The sequence below is a fragment of the Canis lupus genome, chromosome 29 (assembly GCF_011100685.1).
Source record: "Canis lupus familiaris isolate Mischka breed German Shepherd chromosome 29, alternate assembly UU_Cfam_GSD_1.0, whole genome shotgun sequence".
Lineage (NCBI taxonomy): Eukaryota > Metazoa > Chordata > Mammalia > Carnivora > Canidae > Canis > Canis lupus.
The window spans coordinates 7,877,860-7,898,234 of record NC_049250.1 but is presented as its reverse complement, the minus strand read 5'-3'; the positions used below and the strand labels follow the sequence as shown (position 1 = coordinate 7,898,234).

The following is a 20,375-nucleotide window of genomic DNA, read 5'->3' as shown; positions in this document are numbered from 1 at the left end:
AAAAATGTACATACTTTATGATTCTGCTTATTTGAGCTATCTAGGCTGGTCATATTTATAAAGACAGAAAGTAGAATGGCAGTTGACTGGGGTTGGGAAGAGGGGGGAAAGGGGAATTGTTGGTTAAAGAGTATAGAAGCCAGTTTTGCAAGATAAAAAGAGCTTTGGAAATTGATTGTATGATGGGAATGTCCATGACACACTTAAAAATGGCTAAGATGGTAAATTTAATGTCAATGCATTTTACCACACATACAAAATGATTAGCAAATCTATTCAAATGGTGAATTTCCACAAGATTTTTACCCTCTTTCAGTTTAAATCCAAGTAACACTCAGGATAGACGGTTACATATTTCCCAGTGCCTCATTTCTCCTGTCTTCTCAATCTGTTTCTCCCACCAGCTGGGCACATGCTAAAAAAAATGTTCTCTAACATCAGCGTGAACATTTAGCATGCAGCCAGCAGAAGCTCATGAACAGGAAAGGGTGAGCAATGGGCAGGAGAATCTACTATATCTGCATTTGGAAGCAGAGGTTTTCCTAACCTCAGAAAGACCAATGTGCTCGAGCTGCAGGTGACAATTTCAGCACTCAGGACAGAAGTTAGGGTGTACCCCCTGTTGCTACGCTAGCTTCACCCCTTTGTCAGTTTCTTTGGCCGAGTTGGGCTGGCATATGTCACCTGTGAGCATCAACAAGTCAAAGCTGGCAAAGAGGTTACCATTCTACTTGCTAGTAACTCTCAAGACAATTTTAAGAAAACATGAGAGGACTAGCATAATCTCTTCTCCTCAAATCGATAACTTCCCAGACTAGCAGATCTTATCTCTTATCTCTCCAGTGCAAATAGCATGTAGTTTGATGCCTTTATCCTGGCCTCGAAGCTGAACATGAGGAAGTTTGAACAAAACTCCAAATCATCATTTCATATGCAGGGTTACTGTTTTAGAGCAGATGACTAGACCCCAGTTAAGCTCCCTCTACTTTTCTCTTCAGGACAAGTATGCAATTCCTCTATTGGCAAACATTCACAGGCAGGTCTAACTGGATTATTTATAGTTTGAACTCATGATTGAAATTGGGGGAAATCCACTGAAATGTAGCTTCCAGTGACTATGGTCAAATACTGTAAAATAAAGATAATAAAATCAGAGTGCACAGAACCATATTCTATAAGAAACACATCAAGGTATATAATCTCATTCTCATTTCAGCAGCTGAGGAGATAGTTGTTTCACATTTTACTGATGAGGAAACTGATGAGGTCAAATTAACTTGTAAATAGCTTATTAGCAAGCAAGTCCAGGTCTCAGGATGCCAGAGCATCTGGCTTCTTCACTGCTTTGAATGACTTTGGGCAAGTCGTTCATCTGAGTCTAGTGTCTTTGTTTATCAAATGATGACAATAATTCCTAGCTCACAGGGTTACTGCCTTGAGTATGAGAGATAATGGATGAATATGTGCCTAGAAGGGGGCCAGTGGTCACTGTATAGCTTGGATTTTCCTTCTTCTCCTCCTCTTGTCCTTCTACTTCATCGTCTCCTCCCCAGTCAAAGTCGCAGTAAATACAGGGAGGAAAGAGCACTCAGATGGCCAGAAGGAGAAGGCAGATACCTGGTTCTCTCAGTGAGTCAGTAGGGTTGGAGAAGACACATTTGGGGAAGTGTGCCCTGAGGATACAGCATCACTTACTACTTAGATACTATTCACATGCAAAGGCATCACCTGAGCCAAATCATGGAAAAACCCAAATAAGGAACATTTCACAAAACAACCAACCCATGTTCTATAAAACATCAGTGTCATAAAGGATGAAGGGCTGAGGGGCTGTTCCAGAATAGAGGATACAGAAGACATGTAAACTAAATGAAAATACCTGATCCCAGGGAGCTCAAGGGCATTTCTGGGACAACTAGAGAAATTCTGGACTCTGTATTAGATAATAGTATGTATTGATGTTAGAGCTCCTAAACATGGCCAATGCATCATGTACTATATTGGCCCTGCTCTTAAGAGACACATATTTCAGTATTTAGGGGTGAAAAGTCATCACATCTGCAACTCACTCTCAAGTGACTCAACAAGAACAAGAAAAATAAAATAAAATATGTATGTGTGTGTATGTATAAAAGAGATAAAGCAAATATAGCAAATCACTAATTGGTGAACCCAGGTGAGGGTTTGCAATGTTTATTATACAATTCCTGCCCATATTCTGTGGGTTTCCAAAAAAACTTAAAGAAATAAATACAAATACCTCAGAGGAATAAAGAGGAATAAAGAAGGTGGCTTTTTAAAAAATGAGCAGCTAACAGCTTGATGATTCCTCAAAAAGTTAGTAACAGAATTACCATATGACTCAGCAATTTCACTCCTAAAAGAATATATATACCCAAGAGAAATGAAACCATTTGTCCACACAATCGTACATGAATGTTCAAAGCAGCATTAGTCACAATAGCCAAAAGGTGGAAACAACCCAAATATCCAACAACAGATAAATGGACAAATTATGGTATATCCATACAGTAGAACACTATTCAGCCATAGAAAAGGATGAAATTCTGACATATGCTACAACATGGATGAGCATTGAGGACATTATGTTAAGTGATATAAGCCTGTCACAAAAGGGCAAATACTGGATGATTCTACTTACATGAGGTACCTAGACTAGTCAAGTTCACTGACACAGAAAGAAGAATGCCAGGGTCTAGGGGAAAAGGGAAATGGGGAATGACTGCTTCATGGGGACAGTGCTTCCTTTTGGGGTGATAAACATATTTTGGAACTAGGTGAAGGTGGTAGTTGTGCAACAATGTGAATGTAGTAAATGTCACAGAATCGTTCACTTTGAAATGACTGATTTTATGTTACATAAATTTTACCTCAAAAAAAAGGGGAAAAGGCAGATAGATAAAGGGGGAGTTTGATATTATGACCTGGGCCACAGAGTGTGAACAAGCAGAGGCCACATCTGGAGCACACACTCACACCCACGAATCTGCTGACTGGGATGGAGATGGTGTGCCTCGTAGGCACTACTGACTGGTTCTGGAATATGCCAACCAAAATGAAGAGAGTCAGGTTGTGTAATTATAATTTACCTGAATTCCATGATATGTTCACAGCATACTGTGTCAGTATCTGATGCATTTAAAAGATGCTTCAACTAAAGCAACAGTAACTGGAGAAAATTGGCAGTACTCTGATCCCAGAGGGCAGGATTTTAAAGGAGAAACCTCTCCCTCACAGACCCCTGGATGGGCAAGTGAAATGCCTATGTGACTGCAGCAGCCTCAGAGTTTAGTTTCTGCTCGGCTGGGACTGCATGTTATTAAAAGCTGCTACTCCTTCGTCTCTCTAGAAAATATAGTTGCTTTCAGTCACACCAAGCTACTACAGAAAGTGACCCAATAAGATGTGTATGACCTCACATATCATCCTTAACAAAAGCAACTGTATCCTCAAAGAGAACACGGGTTTTTTTTTTTTTAAAAAAAAAAAAGGTTTTAAAAATTCTATCATAAAAGAGAAAAATCACATTCACTGTAAAAACTTTAGAAAAGACAGATGGGGGAAAAGCCCCTGGAGAAGTCACTGCTCTAATTTCATTGTACCTCTTGTCAGCCTGAGAAGGCAGGACTTAACAGTAAGGAATGATTCATCAATGGTGGCACTTGGAGTGTCTTTAGAAACTTTCTTGGTGAGAAATTGCAATAAATATGATGCTTCTTACTATACCCACTGGTAAGGACAATCCTCACCCCGAATATAATTTTCTCTGAGAGGGAGGCAAATTTCCTGCACTTAAAATATGGTAATGAGAATCTGGTGATGAGAGAATCATGAACAAGTAGACAAAACAATCAGGAGAAAAACCCACTTTTTATTTTGAAAGAGAGTCACTACGGGGAGGAGAAATGAAATAGGTAAAGAGGATGAAGAGGTGCAAACATCCAGTTATAGTATAAATAAGTCATGGGGATGAAAAATACAGCATAGAAGAGATAGTCAATAGTATTGTAATAATGTTGTATGGTGATAGATGGTGACTACATTGCCCATGATGAGCAGAGCACAGCATATAGAATTGTCCAATCACTGAAATGTACACCTGAAATGAATATAACATTATATGTCAACTATATTTCAACTAAACATTAAAAAAATTGTTTAAAAATGTTTAAAAAGAAGAAAGAGAATTACAATGAAGAAAGGCCAATGAAACCATTTTTGCAGGCCAGTTTTTCGTGCCAGGTGGGCAGAGCAAAACAAAAGTGATGCTTCTGACATGGCTTAATGTTCGGCTGAGAAAATGGACAGAAATTTGCTTGAGCCCTTAACTCTCTGGTCGCCTCATCCAGAGCCACGCACTCACCCATCCAGACTTCCCCGAACTGCCCGGCACCAAGCCTTTTCACCAACTTGATGGATTCCCGTGGGATTTCCCAGGCATCTTTGTCCCATGGCTTTTGTGGTTTGGGGCTAATACATGCCTTCTCCAATCTTCTGCACAAGCCATCTGACTGCTCTAATTTGAAAGAGAAAAAAAAAGGTTAAGAAATGTCCTACTTTGTATTTTACTAGGATCTATGAAGAAATTTCGACTCCTAGTGTGATCATTTCCAGCTGGACGTAATCTAGAACCTAAAATCCTATGGGGGTACCTGTTGTCTAATTGTAATTTTGAAAATTCTTACTGGAAAAACAATATGTGATTAAAACACACTTGATTGTATCCATTAGTACCATTTGCAAACCTACCATGTGTATCCCCTCGGAGTGAGGAGCAGAAGTAAACAGTTCCTGCAGCTGCCCCCTACAATCGACTTTAACCCCACAGGGAATGAACATAAAGACTACCCATGGGTTTGGCTTCACAGGGCTGAAACCCGTGGCACTGGAGACAGAGGACCATTGAATTGCCACTTGTAAATATTTTCTTCTTGTTATTTCTGTCTTCTTTTACCCAGACATATACACATATATATACAAAGACACAGAGCTGCAAATCTGCATTCTGATGCCAAATATTTAAAGATGTGTTATAAAAATATGCACTACGTGAAAAGAATATTCATCTTCCACTTCACAGTGTTAGAACATTAACTGTCAAACAGCATAGATGAGGTGGGAAGAGCTGGGATAATTATTCACTAAGATCAAATCTGACTGTAGATGCATAGTTAATTATAGATTAACTTAGAATCAATTTCAGAATATGATCCTCCAACTTCATCCAAAAGAAGTATGAGGTAGAAGAATTTTAATCTAAAAAAGTGCTTGACCCCCTCCGGTTCACAAAAAATCTGTTTTGTCTTGGCCAACCTTCAATTTTCACTTACTTTGGTAATGTTTAATCATGTCGCTGATACAAGGAAAAGTGATTCGTGGAGAGATGTAATATCCCCCATTGTCCAGACTTCTAATTTTGTAGTGCTTAATAACATCACCATGCACAGGGTCATAATCTCTGACGGAAAGAGAGTAGCTTCCTGTGGGGGGAAAAACACAAGTAAAGATTATGCTTGTATTTTACAAGTAAGATCTGCTTTACCCAACACTGTAGTCCACATTTTTGGCCATAAAATATGCAAAATGTAAATCAAGTATGTATGTAGTGCATAATTTTAAGTCCTGTAAAAAGTCTACCTGACACATGAAGCTACCATGTTGTTGCTCTGTAGCTTACCAACATGTCACATTCCTTCTTCAGGCTAGATTTATTATTATTATTATTTTGCTGAATTGGAAAGTTATTTTGATTTTCTTCCTCTTAAAAATTTCAAGATTTACTCTTAATCATAGTGTAGGAGGCTCAGCAAACATAAAGCTTGGTAGGAAATGGCCGTAATTAGGTCTGCTTTCTATGTCACTTTTAGTAGCAAAACTAATCATTTGAGTTTATTGTTATCAAACTATAACACTTTCACTACCAGCACATCTCTCTTTTTTTTTTTTTTTTTTAAGATTTTATTTATCTATTCATGAGAGACACAGAGAGAGAGGCAGACACACTGGCAGAGGGAGAAGCAGCCCCATGTGGTCTCCATCCCGTGACCCCGGGATCATGCCCTGAGCCGAAAGCAGACACTCAACCACTGAGTCACCCAAGGCGTCCCTTTTTTTTTTTTTTAAATAAGAAATCTATGCTAAATTTCTAAGAATGATTTCCTAAGTAGTGATTTATAAGAGGACTTAAAACACTTCCTACCTTTTAATGTTTCGCTTTCTCTGATAAGAAAAGCTCCAGCACTGTTCCCTGGCGCCAGAAGCTGCCGTTCTGCATCTTTCCTGGTTATATCCTTGAAAAACCACCTGAGAAGACATTTTCACATTTCATAGATGTTATGCTCCAGGGAAGGAAAAAGATAAGGAATGCAAAAGAAAGCCAGTGCAGCAAACAAAACCATCAAAGATGGCAACTGTAAGGACTCACTCTTCTGTTTCCAACGTGTTCACTTTGGCTACATAGTTGCTGGGGATGAACCCTTCTCTCTTTGTTGAAAGAGATTTAGCTTTCCACCATTCTCCAAGTCTGGAATAGAAAGAGACATCAAAAAGTTTTTGTATGCAGGGGCATCTGGCTGGTTCTGTGGGTAGAGCATGTGACTCTTGATCTCGGGCTTGTGGGTTTGAGCCTTATGTTGAGTGTAGGTAGGGGTTACTCTAAAAAAAAATGAAATCTTTAAAAAAATAAATGTTTGGATCTAAAGAGTCAAGAGCTGCAATAGCAGTTGTTTTAAGGTGTCTGTTTTTAGGGGGTGAGGGAGGGTGGGAAGATCCCTGGAACCCCAGAATCCAGTGGGAAAATTCACTCCTTTTGCTGAAATAAAAATATGTGTAGAGACTCAGGCAAAGGAAAACAGCCTCACAACTGGGTCACTGTGCTCAGTGCTGCACACACAAGAGTTGGTGAAAATGGTTCCTATCTTGCAGAAGCAACATGTTTGTAATCTCTCCCAGGATGTCTAAGAAATGCCGTAGGATCCTTACAGAAATAGGAGTCAAGAGAACAGTGAACCACAGCTCTGACGTTATAAACACCTTTGTTAAAACATCCCATTTCCATAGGGAGATGCTTGGTGATAAGAAATAGAAACCATAAAGCAATTCCAAGCAGGTAGGCTCATCCCCACGTTTTTGTCCTCAGCATGGAGTCAAGGAGGAGGCCAGGGCCAGGGAAGGAGACAGGAGTGGAGGGGTCCTCATGAGCCTCAACTATGATCCTCAAATTCCCCCACACAGTCAGGTTCCTGGACTGTCAGACTTGAAGGACAACCACAACTGACACCAGGCTGTGGCCTACTGGATGCCTATACTATTTGCATACACACATGCACACAACATTCTCATATGAACCCCGGCGACAGAGGTACTGCCGTTTCCATTTCATAAGTGAAGAAACTCAGGTATAGAGTTGAAGTGACTCGTCAAGATCACACAGCTCTCAAGAGGCAGGGCCAGGATTAGGTCCAGGTTCACATTCAGCCAGTAAGCGATAACTGTTCTTAACCACTTAGCACCTTGTACTTACTAAGGGGGCTCCCTCCTCCAATCCTGGTTGGCAGGCCAAGATGACAATGTGCGCAAGACTAGGGGGAAATCCATATTCTCAGTACTGAGATCCTGTGGTCTGAGCCACAGGTCTGTGAGTCAGGACAAGAGGGCGGGAAGATCCCTTTGGCCATATTCCTTATACTTCCAAAGCCCTGCTAGCAGCAAGGAGGCAGCGAGGCTGGTTATTGCTGGGCTACTGGAAGCAAATCGAAGGGGACAGGACTCAGTGGCTAGAGAAAAGGGACAGCAGGCACAGTGTGCATAGGTGTACTTACTCCTCCAGGACTTTCATTTTCTCTCCTTTCTTGAAAGACAAGTCATCTGGATGGATGCCATCATAGGGGTACAAGGCTACCACGATGTCTCCTTGCTCCTCTGGATCTAAAGATGAAGGAGGAAAGGGAAAATTTTCAAGAATCCATCAATGGTAACATTTTAACAAGTCTTTATCAGGCACATAATGAATAATGAGTGTGTTTCCTGCCTAGTGGGGGCTCAGAGCCCACATGGTCTGCAGTAAGTAACATATTACACACACTGGATACAGTATATGTTATCTCCAATCATACAGACCCTACCACTATACTTAATTCCAGCTCTATATCTAAGAAATGATACAGCCATGTTCAGAGCAGGATTATTTGCAATAGCTAAAAAGAGATAACACGGGTACCTGGGTGGCTCAGTTGGTTAAGCGTCTGCCTTTGGCTCCGGTCATGATCTCAGGGTCCTGGGACGGAGCCCCATGTTGGGCTCCATGTTCGGGGGGAGTCTGCTTCTCCCTCTGTCTCTGCTCTTCCCTCCCCACACAGGTCATGCTCACTCACTCTCTCTCTCTTCCTCAATTAAACAAAATCTTTAAAAATAATAATAATAAAAGGAGGAAACAGTCCAAATGTTCAGTGACAAATGAATGGCTAAACAAAATGTGGCTTGTACACAGATCAGAATACTATTCAGCTTTAAAATGGAAGGACATTCTGACACCAGCTACAACATGGATGAACCCTGCAGACATTACACGAAGTGAAATAAGCCCGACATGAAAGGGCAAAAACACGCTAAGATTCCATTTATTTGCGGTCCCTAGAGTAGTCAAAATCATTGAGATGGAAAGTATAATAGTGGCTGCCTGGGGCTGAAGGGAGTAGGGGAGCAGGGAGTTAGTGCTTAATTCGGACAGAGTTCCAGTTTGGGGAGATGATGAAGCTCCAGAGATGGATGGTGGTGCTGGCTGCCCAATGATGTGAGTGTACTTAATGCTGCTCAACTGGACACTAAAAAATGGTTACAATGATATATTTTATACTACATGTATTTTTTTTCAAGATTTAATTTATTTATTCACGAGAAACACAGAGAGAGGGGCAGAGACACAAGCAGAGGGAGAAGCAGTTTCTCTGCAGGGAGCCCAATGCAGGACTTGATCCCAGGACCCCGGGATCACGACCTGAGCCAAAGGCAGATGCCCAACCACTGAGCCACCCAGGTGACCCCATGTATTTTTCTACAATGAAAATATAAACAAGAATACCCAAGCTGACTACCTTATAGCATCTCTAACTGTAAAGAAAGGGGGAAAAACCCAAAAAACCCCACTGTGTTGCCATGTAAACATACCTTTAGTTTGAAACCTCTGTCCTGGTAAAAGCTGAGATTCTGAAACCTAGGAAAGAAGATTTGTTAGGAAAAAGATTTTCATGTTTAGCTTTTCTTACTCACATTCATGTTGTACATTATATCACTTTTCTCATGGTAGCAAATAAGGCTTAGAATGGCTAATTTAAGAAGCCAGGAAGAAGAGGAGAACAGAGAAAGCATGTTGCCGAGCTGTGTCCCCACCTACACAGCTCAGAGACAGGGCTCTCCCTCCTGAAAGCAGGCATTTGCCTGAGGTGACGGGAAGTGAACAGGTACAGGCTGGAGTCTGAGCAGGGAAGCCAGGCACCAGGGACAGCAGAGCAGAAGACAGGGATGGTCTGGGTCCCTGCTGGCTCTCCAGGACCCCCAGTTTACCCAGGACTGATCTCCACGTTTCCCAGACTTGTTTAGAAATAAAACCAGTCAGGCCTCTGTCACTAGCAGCTGAGAACAAGTCCTGAGGGATCCAGGCTTCCTGAGGTTGACCCTGCTTCTGTCAAGGGGACAGATGGCGTCCCCATTACTTTGGCTGGGAGGTGAATTAGCAGGAAGGGTCTGTGGGACACAAAGCCACCTTAATGATCTCTTAAATCAAATTCCTTTTTCTCTCAGTGATCATGGGGAGGAGGTAAGAAGTCATGGGCCCCTGGTAAGGAAAGTACTGTCCAAGGCCTATGCCCACAAATCTTATGCAACTTTTCCCTTTGATTAAGTGACTGAATGGAATGAGGCAAAAACAGTTTGCACTGAAATTTAAATTTCTTTCTTTCATTTTTTTGAAATTTAAATTTCTGATGAAAGTTAGCCCATGATAAAATCTCTAATTACAAGGTCGGGGCAGCAGAGGAGGGGGCATGACTGCACGTCCCGGTATCAGAACATCGTGAGTCCGTGTTATCCTTGAATACTTACTTTAAGAAGTTCTAGACTGATATTTTTAATCATGTGGATTTGCATAATTACGATACATGATCAATTACAAATGATTTAGAGGAAATAATTAGAAGATGAAAAACTAATTAAATCACTTTGAAAGCAGCAAGCTGATTTTCAAATACCAAAGAGTCTTTAATTTGCAAACGGGCTTTTTAGAAGCCCAAAATACATATATGCAACTCATCTGCCATGACTCTCTCTTTAAAATGTCTTTTCCTCGGGGTGTTGTTGCATTCCATCGATTCCACCTCACCGGCTCATCAGAGCTCCTCTGACACCAAGCCAGGGTGTGTGCATTTTTGGCACATCTGGCCACAGATGGGAGCGTTATCCGTGGCCATGGGCTAAGGCCAAGCTAATGGGCTCAGGAAACAAGGGCAACTTTAACCAGAGATGGATGGTTAAAGGCACAGAAGGCACAGACTAAAACACAGCATCCGTGAGGGAGTCGCAATATTGCAACCCTGTTTACCATTTCTGCTTTCCAACTCAATTTTTAACCTCTTTTACTCTTAATAGGAATAAAAATGTAAGTTTATATGATTTGCCTTTGTTTTTCTGAATAAAGGGCATGTTTGTTCATCATTTCAAAAGAAAACTTGGGTTCAAAATATGTAAAATGCCTAGTATAGGAGACCAGATTCTTTTAATGAGATCTCTTAAAATCTATCATAAGAAAACTGTGTGTAACTCCAATTCCTTAAATCATTTTCTTTTCTATTAATTATGTTTACACAATATAGTTCTACACTCATACTTGTTTAGGTAATGTTTTAAAGGTTTTTATAGGTATTTTAGGTATTTATCGTCACTAAATTGTTAAAGTTATAGCCATACATTTTGAGTTTTCATATATATAATTATACCATTAATTTATCTAACTAGAAACATTGTGTACAATAATAGCAATAATATATTCACTCTTCATCTTCACTTCTTTTATAGAAGGCCAACAGTGACTTCAAAATTTCAACAGTGAAAAAAAAAAATTTCAACAGTGGCATGAGACTTTGACATAGCTCATAGTGACAGGATAATCGGGAGTGGTGGGAAAGAGCTTGTAGAAGGCTTGGTAACAATAATATACTTCTCTAATGCCAAGGCATTATATTTAAAACATGTCAGGCTGGAGACAACTTGAAAATTGTTAATAAAGGCATTGGGGCTAATTTGAAATAGGCTGCTTCCAGCTTAAATGCTTAGGAATTCTATAAAAACTCGGCTATAGGAATTTATACATATATAAATTCCTACATTTCCTATTTAATATATATATATAAAATAGATGGAAAGGACAAAAGATCTTACATCTGAAATAAAGTGAATTTAACATACCAACTATTAAATGCTCTGTTTCTCTTCTCCATGAAACTGGAAAGTATTAGGTCTTTCTTTGCCCAGCATTTCCCAACTTCATTGAACAGCATATTACACATATAAAATTTCTGGTATAGATACTTTAATGTCCAAGGTCAGGGGACAGAATTAGCTGTGCATTTTTTTTAATCTTTTAATTCTCTATAATAAGTCATGACAACTTGGAATCTGTACAGTTTGGAATTAACTGAAGAATGACAAGATATAGGATAAAATGTGATATGCCAAGGGGCATATTAGCACTTATTTTAGTTTCCAATTTGAATGCAGAATTTCCTTTTGCTCCCAGACCACTGCGCTAATCTTACCACTTATCCTAAGTCACAGGAGTTCAGATAAATAGATTTATCTTTATATATAAAGAGTGGGTCTTTGCACCAGCAATATGAAAGATGATTTTCTTTACATATGAGAGGAGGATCAAAGGCCCTTTCTTGTGTAATAAGTGGCCTGGTTATCTCGAGAATGTCTACAAACTCTTTAAAGGATTAAGTTATAAAGCATATCAAAAATTATTTGAGGCCCAAGTGATGGATCTGATTTTTTGCATGCACACGTTACAGATTTGGCGTTTAAATTACGCAGCCATGCTTTGATCCTGCTGTGGGAATTCTCCCCTGAGACTATCTACTTACTGGCCTTTGCTGTTTATTGGACGTTGGATCTCTCACATAAATAGTTCGGTCAGTATTACGTACTGGTTGAGTCTTCAAATCTATTCCTTCGTCATTCAGATTGTCTTTCCTTTTTGATTTTATACATCCCATATTTCCTGTAGGAATATAAAAGCAACGACATCGTTTTACCATTTTAGAACTGGCTTCAAGCTACCAAAATATCTCTATTAATAAAGAATCAAAAGAATACATTTTCCTTCTTTATTATAGATAGCTTCACAAACTCAAAGGTCAATACTGTTCACCTACCCATTTGCTTGTTCATTCATGTGTTCATTCATTCATTCATTCATTCATTCAACAACGACTTCTTGAGCCCTAAAGAGGGTCATATTCTTGTGGCAGAGATTTGTGATTTAAAATTACATTACACTGTGGCGAGTCAATGCTAGAGGACACACGGGACCTAGGAAAGGGCACCTAACTCAGACAAGTGGAAAGAAAGGTCACCAGGGGAAAGTCCTGAAGGAAATGCTCTGTGAGTCAAAATGGGAGGGATGCCAGTCACATGGCAAAGTCAGTAAAGGGATTCCAGGAAGAAGGAACTTCACATGCAAATACTGATCCTGAGATAGCGTGGCCGCTTCAGGGAACTAGTTCATTGTACCCCTTCAGGAACTGGTTCATCTTACTCTTTCAGGGAACAGGGTCAAGATGATCCCTTCAGGGAACTAGTTCTACAATGAGAATGGAAAGGGAGGCACACCTTGTGTGCCAGGCTGGAGAGTTGGTTTTCTTACCTTGTCATTTCACCAGGACATAATGTGCGAGGTGAAGTGAGGGGTCTTGAGGCCCCAGAGGTGAGCATGCTTATGAGCTGGATGGCACAGAACCTGGCTCTGATTGAACGTGGCTTGGGGCCTGGGAACATGGTGGTGGCCTTCACCAAGATTGGAAATAAAAGAGAGACATGGGAGAGGCCATGCCGGGAAGTGCACCCAGATGATGAGATCCAGTGGGCTTCAAGGGAAGATATGGGAGTGTGGAAACCAGGAAAGAGGGTGGAGCTAGTGGCACAAATGATGGCATCAGCAAGCCATGACCATGACAATACTTTGGAAGAAGAACCGTGGACAGAAGGGACTCAGGCCTGACCAGTGCGGAATGAATGACATCACCATGCTTCTGAATGCTAAACTCCTTTATTCATTTCTTCGATTAGTACTAGGATGTACAGAGAACTGTACCACACAAAGCACTCTGGAGACTAAAGAGATGATTTCAAAAATTGAAGTCAGATATGAATCTTGCCTCACAGAATCTGTACATTAAAAACAACAACAAAAAAATCTGTTATGAGCTGCTTTAGAAGGTCCCATTGGGCAGTGGTTCCCAAAGCTGAAGGAACACCAGAATCATCAAACTCAACAGAACAGATTCCCTGGACACATTCCAGGAAATTCCTTGCGGCCCAGTAGAGGGCCGCAGGGCGGGAGGGTGGGGGGAGGGAGGCAGGGAGGGCTGGGAGGGCAGTAATCTGTGGAATTCGGAAACACTGCCATTTGGGGACCACTGCCTAGAACTTTAGAGGAGGGAAAGATGATTCGGAGTTTGGGGGAGGAAGTGGTGGGAATCAGGAAATAACTCCCAGGGGAGGAATTGTTCTAAGCAATCTCAAGATCTCTGAACTGTCAAACTGTCATCCACAGGGCACCGCAGCCACAGCTCATCTCTGCAGCTTGTCCTGCAGGCTTCTAGGTGGCTGCTACCTTCAACTTGTTTTATCATCTCATTTTGGATATATGAAGCCTCTAAAGGACAGTCACACCTCTTTCTGAAACTAGTGAGGTGCAGTTCCCAAAATAAAGGGGAAGCAAGTACTTCTTTGATTCAAAACAGCCCCCTTTTTATAATATGCTAAAGTTTCTGCAATGGAGGAGGGTTTTTTAATTGACCTGTAAATAAGCAAGAGAGGTTTTACAGGTGATAAGTAAATAGGCAAGTTCTTTTTCACCAGTCTTAACTTCCACTCCCCCTCCCCAAAAGCTGTGTTTCACTGATCGTCCACAAAGATGCTATACAAGGAGGGAATATGGACCTGGATGAGGCCTCACAGTGCCCACCGCTGAGCACGCAGCCAGGTACAGGGGGAGGCCCTGGAGGGTCCTCTCCTCCACCCCTCACTCCTTGAGGCACTCTGCTTCCCCCTCGCTCTGACCGCACCCCCACTCCCACCCCCACCCCCACGGAGCCTCTGGCTGCTTGCACTCCCACTGCCTGGCCAGCTGCCCCACTCTCTCTTTGTCTCTGTCTGGCTGTCTCTCCCCGTGTCTCTGTATCTGCTTGTCTCTCTCTCCTGCTTTCCTTCTCACTGTCTCTCTGTCTCTCTCTCCCACCCTCTCCAGATCTAGACACAATGTTACCTGCCCAGACTGGTCTTCACTAATGATCCTACTGGAAAGATCACTCTTCTTTTTCTAACTGTGACTGACATCCCATTACATACTGGTTAATTCATGGTCAGCCCCCACCAGAATTGAGGCAGAAGGGGAGCTCCCAACCTGTTTCTTTCTTTTTAAGATTTTATTTATTTATTGGACAGAGAGAGAGCAGAAGCAGAGGGAGAGGGAGAAGCAGGCTCTCCACTGATCAGGGAGCCCAATGGGGGCTCACTCTCAGGATCCTGGGATCGTGACCTGAGCCAAAGGCAGATGCTTAACTGACTGAGCCACCCAAGTGCCCATCCCAGCCTGTTTCTTCAGGGCAGTATTCCCAGCAGCTACAGGCAGCTACACAGTGTCTGTGCAGAACAGGTATGCAGAGAATAAGCGCTGCAAGAATGAATGGATGGAGCAGCTCTGGCTGCTACCGTCTGCCTTTTTTTTTTTTTAACCATCTGCCTTTGTACATGCTCATCGTGACTCCTCTTCAAAAGGCGGATGAGAAAAAGGAAAGGAGGTGAAATCCACCTCAGTTGTTTAAAAAGACACAGAAACCTCTATAAGAACAGAGGTTAGAGGAACAAAATGATCAGGAAAATCCATAATGTGTAACTAGTCTGGATACTTTGAAAAGCACAGCGGGTAGAGGGTGATGTCCAAACGATTCCATGTTAAGAGACTAAAGAAACACAATGGGTGAACCTTGAATAAATCCTGGATGGGGGGCAGGGGTGGAGGAGGACACAGTTGGGATAATTGGGGAAATCTGAATATGTTTGAACATAACATTAGGGAGTTGTTGGATTTCATAGGTGATATGATGACAGCACTGTGGTTATGCAAAAGATTGTCTACATCCTAGGTTATGGGTACACATGTATGCAGGGATGGAGTCTCATGTGTCTGCAAGTTATACCACTTTGGCCAATATGAGAAAGAGAAGGGAGTGGGGAGACAAATGTGGCATAACATTAAAAAATCAGTGAATCTAGGTGAGGACAGTCTATTTTTTTTCCTGTGGCTTTGTTATTTTCAAACCAAAAAGTTGGAGGAGAGAGAAAATAAGGGGATATTATATTACTTTTTTTCATAAAATTGTTCAAAATATTAGAAACCCCTGTAGTGTGTGTGTGTGTGTGTGTGTGTGTGTGTGCGCGCACGCACGCGCACACAGGGGATGCATTCAGAAAAATACTTTAAGGGGTATTGTTTCTATATCATGCCAAGTAGTGCGGACTTGATGTCAGCAAGAAGCCATGGAAAGTGGTTTTTTTTGTTTTTTTTTTTTACCCAGGGAAACAATCTGATGAGACTACTCCTTCCCAGAGAGAACCCTGTAGGAACAAGGGTGAGGAGAAGAGAGCTGAAGAGGGAACATCTGTGACCCACACCTCTGAGGGCATCCGGACAAAGAGACCATGGTGACTGTCCAAGGGCAGTGGCTCTGGGAAGAAAGATGAAGGAGGGAAATAGAAGGCAGGTGGATGTGTGAGGGGTGGTGACAGTCCAAAGATGATCATTTCTTGATGCTTATTTCATAATTTCCCCTCCCCTATCACCAGGGATAATGGAGAATCAGTGCATGGGCCACAGATGGAAACAACTGCATTAGTGCTCCACATGGAGATACCATCCTTGGTCCTTCAGGCTGAGCTGCCCACCCAGCAGGAGCTTTGTGTTGGGACCAGTCTGGCAAGAAAGCTCAGAGAGCTCCTTGTTGTGATATGGGGATGAACTCACACCGGTCTTACAAATTCCTTATGCCATGGGAAGATAACAGAAAGACAGAAGATACAGTATACCCCCAATAAAAACTGAGAAAGTGATATGAGCCACACTTTACAATGACTCACATCTTAGGATTTTTTAATTAAACACTTATGATTTTCTAAGCATCTCATTTACTGCTTGAAGGAACCCTATGACACAGGTGTTATTAACCCATACACTGAGAGGTCGTATAACCAGTTCCAAAGGCACAGCACTGGGGAATGCTGGTGCTGGGACTCACACACACACTTTTTTAGCTGAAAGTCCATGCTCTGCCATTTTGCCATTAGATGGCTATCTTGAAACTTGTGCTTTATCTACTTCCTAAAGATGCTGAATGAAGGGATTATTTTTATAGCCTGCTTCTTTCTCCAAAGGACTTGAAATGCTTTCACAAAAAAGACAATAATGAGTTTTTAAAAATGAAAACAGAAAAGCTGAGCCAAGGGAAAGAGGAGAATGCAGATGTGGCAACATGGTAGGTACCAGATTTGCTATAGCAGGTTTCCTGGCAGGAAGAGCAAGAGTGCGGGGCGAGTGACGGTGCTTTCACAAAGGGAAGAGGAAGTAGACTGGGCTAGTCACAGGAGGGAAGGCCCCAGCACAGATGCTAAGGTTTCTAATGATGGACATTACATTAGATCTTATGGGTGATGTAGTTGGCAATATTTTCATTTTTTTAAAGCAGTAAATGAAGGCACAATTTCATATGTGGAGATTTAATAATGATAGTAACTGGGGGGGTTTGACATGCAAATACAGCCCTGGGATACTCATCACATGAGCTTGACTACATGGTCTCAAGAGACACAAACAGCTGGGCAACCATTGCTCACAAACGGGCATCCGCCCCCACATCCAGGAAATGGGAGGTGGGTAACTTTTCTTTCCAAAAATGTCTGTCTGTCACTGGAACAAATACCCACTGGCTGGCTTATCCTCACTTAAGGGCCTTAGAACACCAACATTCTTTAAAAAAAAAAAAGATTTTGGAGAAAAGACTAAGTATGAGTCTTCATTCATCACCCTGCCACCTGTGGTCAGATCCAATAATGCCTTACAATTATCCACGTATTCAACAAAGAAGCAACAGTCCACTTGGAATTCTACTTTTGGGGATCAGATTTGTTCTTTTTTTCCCCTCTAGCTTAATGCAGTTATAATTGACACATGACTTTGTGTGAATTTAAGGTACATAACATAATGATTTCATATACTACATATTATGAAATGATGACCACAATACAGTTAGCTAACACATACATCACTTCCCATGGTGGTCAGGTGTAGTTTGTTTTTATGATAAGGACTTTTAGAGGATTTGTTCCTGAGATACACTTGAATAGGGCTCAAGGATGTTCATATGATTGTTTTGTGTATTATATAGAAAAATCATCTAGACATCCATCAATTGGAGAAAATTCATTAAATTGGATCAAACTGACGTATTCTGAGAGTAGGGTGAATTAAAAGAGATTTGCATAATTTGGGCATTCTTGATCACCAATCATTATTGATTGATTGATATACATAGTTATGCACATGTATCCATATATCCACAGAGAGTCTGAGAGGATACCCACCACCATGTTGATTAGGTTCTAAAGGCCACTTGTAAGGTAAAAGATCCTATACAGAAATTTTCTCTTAGAAATTCCTAAGGAAGATACTAAAATTTACAAGATATTTTGGAGTAAGGACTGTAGAGTTGGCTTGCTGACCTCAAATCCTGGGTTCATCAATCATTAACTGTGTGATCTTGGGCAAGTTGCCAAACCTCTCTGTCCTTCAGCATTCTTCTGAAAAATGGAGATGACTTTATCTGGCTCAATGTATTGTTACAGTGATTAAATCCATTAAATTATGGATATTTGTAAAGTGCTTAGAAGTATGCTTAAAACAGCACACAGTAAGAGCTAAATGTATGTGCATTAAACACATAGATAAATGCCATGTAAATGCTAGTTTTCCCTCCAAAAGTGCGAGAGAAACATTCCCGTTGAGGAGAAGCACAGCACAACCCCCCAGCCCCACCCCAAAGAGGGAATAGTAGGAGCACATCCCCTGTCCCACCTGCAAGGTGGCACCCAGGCTACTGAGATCATATAAATGAATGCACATTTTCTTCCTCCCCCCACCTCCTCTATTTTGGGCAAGCACCTTATATGCTACACCAACTCTGCTGTATACTTTGGTATTACAGGATGGCCTGAATTGTGAATGTATGCATTACTCTGTAATTAAGGAGTGGGGAAAGAAGCTGTTCGGTGAGAGAGGTTCCTAAGTTTGCACATTACATATGTTTTTGGTAATATTTTGTTTGTCATAGATTTCCTAAGCTTAAAAGGTAAGCTTATGGGGTACCTCCCATATATTATATTTCAACCTATATTTTTCAACGTGTAGTTCAAGTCCATACAAATCACCTCCCTGACTGCTACAAAAAATTTTGAAATCACTAATTTCTTGTATTATCAGATCTCAGTGAGATGAAAAGTAGGAAACTAGATGCCACTTCCCCCTATGAAAGCTGAATCCATGTTTTAACAATTCCATGCAATCTTAGATCTTAACATTTAAAAACAAAGTTACTAGAATTTAACCCCTCAGAACCTCAGTTTCTAGCCTTTACAAAAGAAACTGTGGTGGTATCACGTTTTGTTTTTACTATGACTCGTAAATTTTCTCTCTTTATTCTAGCAGCCACCAAAAAGAAACTAAAAACTTTTGGCAGAGGTGTTAAACTTCACCACCACTTCCCAAACTGACTGCTTTCATTTGCCCTGAGTATTCCCAGTAGCTCTGAAATCTTCCTGCTATGTTATCGACCTCTTGCCTGACCTTGCAATATGAAGCAGTCATCCTGGAGTTACTAGAAATGTCTATGGGGGTAGGGAAGAAAGAGAAGAACATGTAAGAGAAGTAGGTAATTACATGTTCTTCTGGCATTGCACCTGGCATTGCCCAGACAAGGAAAGCAAAGCCCTGATGTGAATTTGTGCCAGGTTATCAAAGGTCTTAGTAAAAGTGGAGCTTGGGCCATAGGATTCAGAGCTGCACTTTACCCACCCAAACCCTTGCTGCCTCTCTGGGGAGTGAGTTTTATCTCTAAAACAGTGAGTTTAGAAAAACGAGACCAAGAGAAAGGAAGTCCCAAGGACTAAAGGATGAGTGGTAACCAGTAACCATCCCAAACAAAAGTGATCTTGAGCTTCCAAAATTGGCTGGGTTTGGTTCAAGGGTCATTCATAGGAATGAATCCCTAAAATAATGTCCTCCATGCCTCGCGCTTGCATTCCAGGACCAGTAATTTAACTCAAGAGTATTACTTTGGGAGCCCAAATCAAAGCCTTTTTGACACACTTTGTTTTCCTTCTCACTTTACTTTCAGGAATGAGACATCAGAGATGTTTTCAGAGAAACAAAGTCTAGGAAAAAGTTGTCATGTTTTCTTCAACCTACCAGAGAGCAAATGGGTCAGAGAAGCCTTAGAGGTAGGTTCAGACCAGCAGAGGAGGAGAAAGCTCCAGAACCAAACTCACAATCAACTCCATCAGTTCCTACCTTAAGTAGCTTTCTTTTTTTTTTTTTTTTTGCCAATTTTCCTAAATTCCTTTTGAAAAAAATAGAATTGAAAAAGGTATAGCCAGGGATCCCTGGGTGGCTCAGCGGTTTAGCGCCTGTCTTTGGCCCAGGGCGCGATCCTGGAGTCCCGGGATCGAGTCCCACGTTGGGCTCCCAGCATGGAGCCTGCTTCTCCCTCCTCCTGTGTCTCTGCCTCTCTCTCTCTCTATGTCTATCATGAATAAATAAATAAATAAATTTTTAAAAGAAAGAAAAGAAAGAAAGAAAGAAAGAAAGAAAGAAAGAAAGAGAAAGAAAGAAAGAAAGAAAGAAAGAAAGAAAGAAAGAAAGAAAGAAAGAAGAAAGAAAAAGGTATAGCCAGACTCTCCTTACTTAAACAACTAAGATTTCTCTCCTTTGTATGTCATGATAATAATTTTCGAACCTTCTCGGTATTTTTCTT

The 20,375-nt window shown here is 41.2% G+C and overlaps 1 protein-coding gene across 4 annotated transcripts in view; it reads right to left on the bottom strand.

Moving 5' to 3' along the window:
- The window catches only part of LYN (LYN proto-oncogene, Src family tyrosine kinase), a 115,266-nt gene that overhangs the window by 47,982 nt on the left and 46,909 nt on the right, over window positions 1-20,375 (bottom strand). For 2 of the 4 annotated variants that reach the window (XM_038579338.1, XM_038579337.1), the window contains exons 2-8: window positions 12,156-12,292; window positions 9,187-9,232; window positions 7,842-7,947; window positions 6,446-6,544; window positions 6,221-6,324; window positions 5,352-5,501; window positions 4,385-4,537 (exon numbers count right to left, since the gene is read on the bottom strand). In XM_038579338.1, coding sequence (XP_038435266.1) covers window positions 4,385-4,537; window positions 5,352-5,501; window positions 6,221-6,324; window positions 6,446-6,544; window positions 7,842-7,947; window positions 9,187-9,232; window positions 12,156-12,287 — 790 coding nt within the window. In that variant the 5' untranslated portion in view covers window positions 12,288-12,292. The remainder of the gene's footprint in view (window positions 1-4,384; window positions 4,538-5,351; window positions 5,502-6,220; window positions 6,325-6,445; window positions 6,545-7,841; window positions 7,948-9,186; window positions 9,233-12,155; window positions 12,293-20,375) is intronic. The other 2 variants (XM_038579340.1, XM_038579339.1) reach the window with 1 other exon arrangement.